This window comes from Lycium ferocissimum, chromosome 3 (genome assembly GCF_029784015.1).
Source record: "Lycium ferocissimum isolate CSIRO_LF1 chromosome 3, AGI_CSIRO_Lferr_CH_V1, whole genome shotgun sequence".
In the NCBI taxonomy this organism is placed as follows: domain Eukaryota; kingdom Viridiplantae; phylum Streptophyta; class Magnoliopsida; order Solanales; family Solanaceae; genus Lycium; species Lycium ferocissimum.
In genome coordinates, this window is record NC_081344.1 from 26059460 (window position 1) to 26066583 (window position 7124).

Consider the following 7124-nt stretch of genomic DNA (forward strand, 5'->3'; position numbering starts at 1 on the left):
TAACATTTTTTTTGTTGTTGGGGTATTTTGGTTTAAAATGATTTTTTTGGGGGCATTTTGGTTCCGGACTCCCACGGACGTTGTAACCTCTTAATCGAGAAAAATAACAGAATATGTATATCTTCAATCCAATAATAATACTTGCTGTGTAGTACCATAGGTACGAAGAAGGATAATGCACGAACTAGGACAATATGCCGAACTAGGACAATATGCCAAAATAAATAAAACAGAAGAATCTTGTCTTCCTGCGGTACGCTATTTCCTGTACCAAAACCTCAGCTAAACACTCAAAAGTGTGGCCAATGTCAAATTGTCATGTCACCTGAAATGGCATGTCTTGAGTAAGGTTGGTGGAGTGGAAAAGGCTCAACTGGACGTTATAGTAGTCCAAGTAAATTGTTTAGACAAGAAATGAGAGTGAGTTGCCAGTCGACAAAAAACAAGAAAGTGGTTCTCCGCCAGAATTCCTCCAGCTTGACTATACTTCAAATCCAGGCATTGCAAACAATGAAGCAAAATTTTCAACACGTGTCCGTAGCTCAATAATGTCATTGTTGTTCTCAAGGCCCTTCAAGAAAGCCTTTGCAAGCCTTCCATGATCTTTCTGTACTGAACTAGCAATCTGTGCTGCTTTAAGGAGGAAATCTGCTATCATTTCAAAATCATTCTCTTGGCAGCCTCTTGTTGTCATAGCAGGGGTCCCTGCAGCCAGAGCAACAAAAGAAATTACATAAAGGGCTTTTCAACTCCTGAAAGTTGATGTATGCAACTCAGCATCAACAGGCTTACCTATCCTCAAACCTCCTGGGGTCATACTTCCATTATCATCAAAGATCATCACTTTGTTGACAGTGATGTGACACAACTCACAGACCTTTTCGAAATTCTTACCTACAAAAATATATTAGTATAATGATCAATATAACAGTGGCAAATTTGCAGCAATTAAGCAACTGCAATTGCAGTTCCATGAGAGAGACCTATCCCATAATCAGAAGGCAAGAAGATTGCAGGAAGAGGTTCCATCATTATGCAAGTGCACTAAACCCATTAATCACTTATTCTAGAAGTGCACAAGTTAAATTACACCTAATTAATACTGTAGTTGAGATACCTATTTTCCAGGACTAAATGTCCAGTATACCCATAAAATAGTGCGTTCAAACATCACATACTAGTATTATTAAAAATTAGGTTGGTTTGGTACATTGATCTCCACCTCCCTTTTCATCTGACTACCATCTCAAGTGCAAGACAATTACTGGTATCAAATTCCGACTATATTCTGTTGAAACTTACAATTAGAAGCCTAGCCAAATACTTACAATTAGAAGCTTAAACAATCGAATGTGTTGAACTCTATGTGCTGTATCAAGTTCAAGCAGTAGCAAAATGCACAAAAACAAATCAGTGGACACCACATGTTTATTCGGTTACTAATTGTTATGGATCTTGAGCCTAACTCAATCCCAAAGCTAGCTCAAGAGGTGAGGATTGTCCAAGCCATATTAAAGAGACCAGCCATTCCATAAAGGACTGATGTGGGACTCTTCAAACTAATTAAAAAAAAAAAAAAACACATTTTCCATTGCCATCTTCACAATTGAATCAAGTCAAACCAATGCGTTCAAGTTCAGAAGAGAGACAGAATAAATGACAAGCATTCATGTTCCTCTAGGCATCAAGGCCTCGCAGGTAAGATGTGGCAGATTTGCTGCCTCTCAACAACATTAATGGAGATTGTCCTCCGTCGTCCCATATAACTAATTCCCTTCCCTTTTAATTTAAGATATAACAACTAAAATTACATGAGATTTATCATCACTCGCGCTTGCATGAGAATGCCTCCAATTTTTCAGTTTTCATGAGCAGCAAAGCAGTTAGGATTTTAGTATATTAGATAAACCTAAAGACTAGACATAATGCGCGATGCTATCAAAATTGGACAATTATTGGTACCAGGATTGTAGAAAACAAGAAATCAATCATCGCAAAAGTAAGGCAGAAGGAAAGTTCATTTAGAGATGCCATCAAACAAATCGATATCAACATCATAGGAAAACCACTAACTTAACCAAAGAAGACTTGTGCAGTTCATTGAGCTCAGTAGTATGAGTAGAAAAGAGTAATAGCCTAATGCCCTTGATTGTCTAAATGTGTTTAAGGAGTGACTTATACTGGACTCTACAACCAAAAAACATACTTGTGCTGATTAATCTTTTTTTCCCTTCAACCCTATCTTCCATCCACTATCCCTTTCTCATACTTGATAAGAAATGACCAAAGAGGAAAACGGGGGGGCTGGCTAACCACAATAAAGAAAAGAAGTACATCAAATGGTAACATTTCATGCATCTTGTCAGACACAAGTCTAATAATGTTACCGAATAAAATACTAACTGAACTTCTGGCAAGAGAAGGGACTCGAGAAAAAGATATTCACCTGTTAACCTAAGATTCGTCAGATCCCACAGTATCATGTGATTGTCTGTCCCTCCAGTGACCAGCCTACAGTTCCTTCTCATTAAAGCAGCTGCTAACGCCTGAGCATTTCTCTTTACTCGTTGCATATACGCCTTGTATTCAGGACTAGCCACTTGTTTCAATGCCACAGCTAGGGCAGCGATATGGTTATTGTGTGGCCCACCTTGCAGAGCAGGAAAAACAGCAAAGTTTATCTTCTCCTCAAAATCATATTTATCACTGCCATCACCTTGATTCAAAAGCATGCCTCTCTTCCTTGGCTTTGAACCTTTCCTGAAGAAAATAATACCTCCCCTAGGGCCTCGAAGACTTTTATGGGTCGTTGAGGTAACAATGTCACAATAGTCAAAGGGACTCAAACATTCCTGCAGAGACAGAACCACGCAGTAGATTAGCAGATGGCCTGATCACAAATATAAGAAAAGGAACCAACGGGAAACAAGAGTAACATGAAGGACAAAAAAATTCATGCCAACAAATTTATTCAGCGCAGCAAAAAGCACAGAGATACTTGATATCTTTTAGTCTGCAACATTGCTTCCTAAAATCAATCCACGTAGATGTCTTCATCTTTTTATTTAACAAATGAAAACCAAAGTAAATAATGTAGTTTTTTTCAGAGTAGTCAAATCAGGTTAAAGAATCCCAGGCAAATGAACTCGTCACCCAGCTCAGTGACAACCAAAAATTAACCATTTCTAACAATAACTACCTTCAGATAAGTTGAAACACGTACAAAAGAAAAGGTCATAGCAATTGAAGTAAATTTACTTAAAACTGTAGCAATTGATAACACAATTTAAACCCTAAAATATGTAACTGTATCGAAATAGGAAAGAAGAAACAGTAGCATAGCTATTCCATAGTAACATGTTGCATCCAAAAATCATGATTTTCCTATAAAAGCTTAACCGGTTTCTCAAGTTGCTTGGGATTTGCTTTACAGTCAAAGTTGTCATTACATAGAGTCAGCAGGTAACAAAATGGCACCACAATTATGACGCTACAACCACAAAGCAGAAATAGCTAATGTTTCTCAATCAGAAAATTGTCACGTTATAGAAGGGATGCAAAATAAAGGAACTAAAACCCAAAATGCACAAGAAGCATGTTGTTGTCAGTAAAGTGTAGTTAGACAGCCTAAGAAATCACATTTACTTAAAATGCAGCCTGAGAAATCACCTTTTAGAACAAGATCTTTCAAATCACCTTAAAGAGATCAACAGTGAGGACTAAACTGGCCAAAGAAGCAAGTAAACTGATTTACATGCTATATGGGGGAAAGAAGGTGGTAAACTAAATAAATAACCAACAGCAAAAACAATAACAACATACCCGGTATAATCCCACAAAGTGGGGTCTAAGGAGGGTTGAGTGTACGCAAACCTTACCCCTACCTTGTGGATGTAGAGAGGCTGTTTCCGAAAGACCCTCGGCTCAAGTATCGCAAATCAAATTAGCTATGAAAATGGAAATGCAGCAGTGAAGAAAACAAGGCAACTAATAAGGAAAGCAGAACAGACCATTGAGATAAAAGAACATTAACAACAACGAAATAGTGTGATAAATATAACCAACAGCAATCCACGAAAAGAAAAAAAAAATTACCTTTGCGGCGACAAGACCACTAATCTGTGCCATGTCACACATTAACACTGCTCCACATTTATCAGCAATTTGTCTAAACTTAGCATAATCCCATTCCCGGGGATATGAGCTCCCCCCACATATAAGAATCTTGGGCCGGAAATCGAGAGCTCTTTTTTCAAGCTTATCAAAATCTACACACCCAGTTTGAGGGTCAACCTTATAAGACAAACTCTCAAAAAATATTGAAGCCCCTGAAACTTTCCTTCCATTAGGAAGATTATATCCATGACTAGTGTTTCCGCCAGATGGTGTATCCAAACCCATTATCCGATCACCGGGTAGTAACAAACCAGTATAAACAGCAAAGTTAGCTGAGGTGCATGAATAAGGCTGCACGTTGACACCCCAATTGTCTTGATCAAGTCCAAAAGCAAGCAATGCACGCTTACAACAATGCATCTCGATTTCATCTATAAACTGATTCCCACCATAATACCTGATGAAAAATATTTTGTTTATACATTCTATGAATCTCTGAATGCTTTTTATAATTCTCCACAATATCTCTGGTTATGAAAATAGCCAACAACATCCAATTTATAATACATACTCCCTCCATTTCAAAATAAATGGTGTTTTTATCTTTTCATTTTGTTTCAAATAAGTGGTGTTTTATATAATCAAGAAGGCATTAATGATGTTCTTCCGATTTTACCTTACATAACCAAAAAAAAAAACTACTAAAAAGCTACATCTTTTTTCAAGGTATTTATTAAGAGTATGTTAGTAAAATTACATCTTACTTTCTAGAAATGAATAGTTTTCGTAAGAGGTATGCTCAAGCTAAAAGCACCACTTGTTTTGAAATTTGAAATGAAGGGAGTATTTTGACTATATACTGGAAAACTTATTCTTATATAAATTTAACTATAAATCCTAATTAGACATGAATTAAAATACCAAATCCTGTTCCTACAACTTTGAATTATTTATTCCAATAATACCTTGCCCCTGGCATTCCTTCAGAATACTTGTTTGTTAAATGGCTACCTAATGCCTCCATTACAGCCTTGCACACAAAATTCTCTGAAGCAATTAACTCGATGCCTTTGTATTGCCTTTGTTTCTCCTTCTCCATAATCTCAAATGTTTCAGGATCAGCTACCCTCAGTCCCTCATTACCCCATTCCCTTACAGCATTTCTTCGTGATTCAAGCTCATTCGAATGTATAACTTCAAAACTCTTTGTCGAAGAAGAAGAAGAGTCAATATCTCTCTTCCGCTTTAAGCACAGCGAATGCCCTAGAATGCGGAACTCTTCCACATCCCCATTGGAGTTGCAGTAAGGCTGGTGGAGGTGCATGCAAGAGGACGAGGAGGAGCTGCATCTGATTGAAGCCGGAACTTCCATAAACTGTAAGGTACAAAACACAAAGTAGAAGAGGTAAATATTTTGATTTGTAAGTATTTGTTATACGCAATTACTACTACTAGTAGTATTATATAAGACGGGGAAGATTCAAGGGGGGGATGTATCTGGACAATTAGTTGTAATTTTAAGGAAACCCGCTCCACGTGTTCACTTTTCGGTTCAACGAGAATGAAATTTTTTTTCGGAAAAACAAAATTCGCAGCTTTGAAAAATAGTTCATTCATGCTTCGTTATCTTTTAGTAATTATCATGTCAAGAGATTTATCTTATAAATTCGATTATCTTATGTCTACGGGCGCCGTACGTGGCATCATCCCGACCCTTCAAAATTATTTACCCTCAAATAATTTTTTTTACCCACTAAAATAACCCAACCCAACCCGAATTTTTTTTTTCCAACAAAACTAATACGGATAATTTTTCTAGCAAAAAAAAATAAAAATTTCCGTATTAGTTTGGCTGGAAAAAAATTCAAGTCGGGTTGGGTTATTTTAGCGGGTAAAAAAAAATTATTTGAGGGTAAAATAATTTTGAAGAAACGGGACGTATAATAGCCTATTAGACAGGGTATAATTGAATTTACAAGATAAAAAGTATAATTGGCCCTAAAGATAACGATGAGTAGTATGAATAACTATTTTTTAAAGTTGAGTAATTTTTTACTTTTCCGAATTTTTTTTTATCCTCCCTCTATAGTAGTATTACTTTTCTTTTTGATCTCTTCCAAAAATAGTTTTTTTTTGTTATATGTAGTAAGTTGACAATTCTAGCATTACCCGACAAGTTTAAGAACATAAAATTTAAATTTTGTATATTTATCAAGTAGAATTTATTAACATGTAATAAGACATTGAATCTGTAAGCATCTTATCATTCCTTTGTTCTTAGAAGGAAAGAATGAAAAAAATATAAAAAAGAGGGTCTGCAGAGTCACTTTCACTTTTCCCAAATATTTTTTCATGAATTAAAAAAGAAAAAGAGGCAGAAAAAGAAAAAAAATGATGACATATTGAAGGTCACTAGCTAAAGAAGAGGAGTCCGCAACTTAATTGACCCAAAAAGTGGGTTTGTGGACTAAAATAACCCATTAAAAAAAAGTTATCAAAGTATCTTTTGCGCACTAATTATTTAGTGCGCAAAAGGGCTTTATATAAACCCCATCAGTTGGCCATTATCAAGTCACTTTTCACCTCCTTCATTTTCACTCTTTCAGCATACTTCACTCCCCAAAATCATGTCTCAAAGCTCCGAAACATCAAACTTTGCTATAGAACTCGATGTTTGTGAATGCAGTTATTATTCTAAGCTAAAAACATCAAAGACCCAAGAAAATACGGGTCTTCATTTTTGGCGTTGTAAAGTGCCCGAAGTAAGTGTTTTTACAAGTTTTTAGAGTTTAATTTTATTTTCACATTATCTACATATTTTACTTTCAAGCGATTTTCTTGTAATGTTTATAGGATATGAATGGTTGCAAACATTTTTTATGGGAAGATAGCATTCCCGTGGATAAAACAATGGTGACGAAGTTTAAAAAGCCTCCTGTTGATAGAGATACCGCAACCTCACGTATCACTAGAGATACTGTAAAGTTTGACTTGCAGTTTAAGCTTAT

The 7124-nt window shown here is 36.1% G+C and overlaps 1 protein-coding gene across 1 annotated transcript; it reads right to left on the bottom strand.

Moving 5' to 3' along the window:
* Positions 1 to 104: 104 nt before the first annotated feature.
* On the bottom strand, positions 105 to 5567 carry LOC132050106 (serine hydroxymethyltransferase 7-like). The gene is made up of 5 exons (XM_059441164.1): positions 5082 to 5567; positions 4096 to 4573; positions 2447 to 2852; positions 793 to 894; positions 105 to 705 (listed from the first exon to the last, which is right to left on the bottom strand). The coding sequence occupies exons 1-5, from the start codon at positions 5486 to 5488 to the stop codon at positions 482 to 484; spliced, it is 1617 nt and encodes a 538-aa protein (XP_059297147.1). The 5' UTR covers positions 5489 to 5567; the 3' UTR covers positions 105 to 481.
* Between the last annotated feature and the right edge of the window lie 1557 nt (positions 5568 to 7124).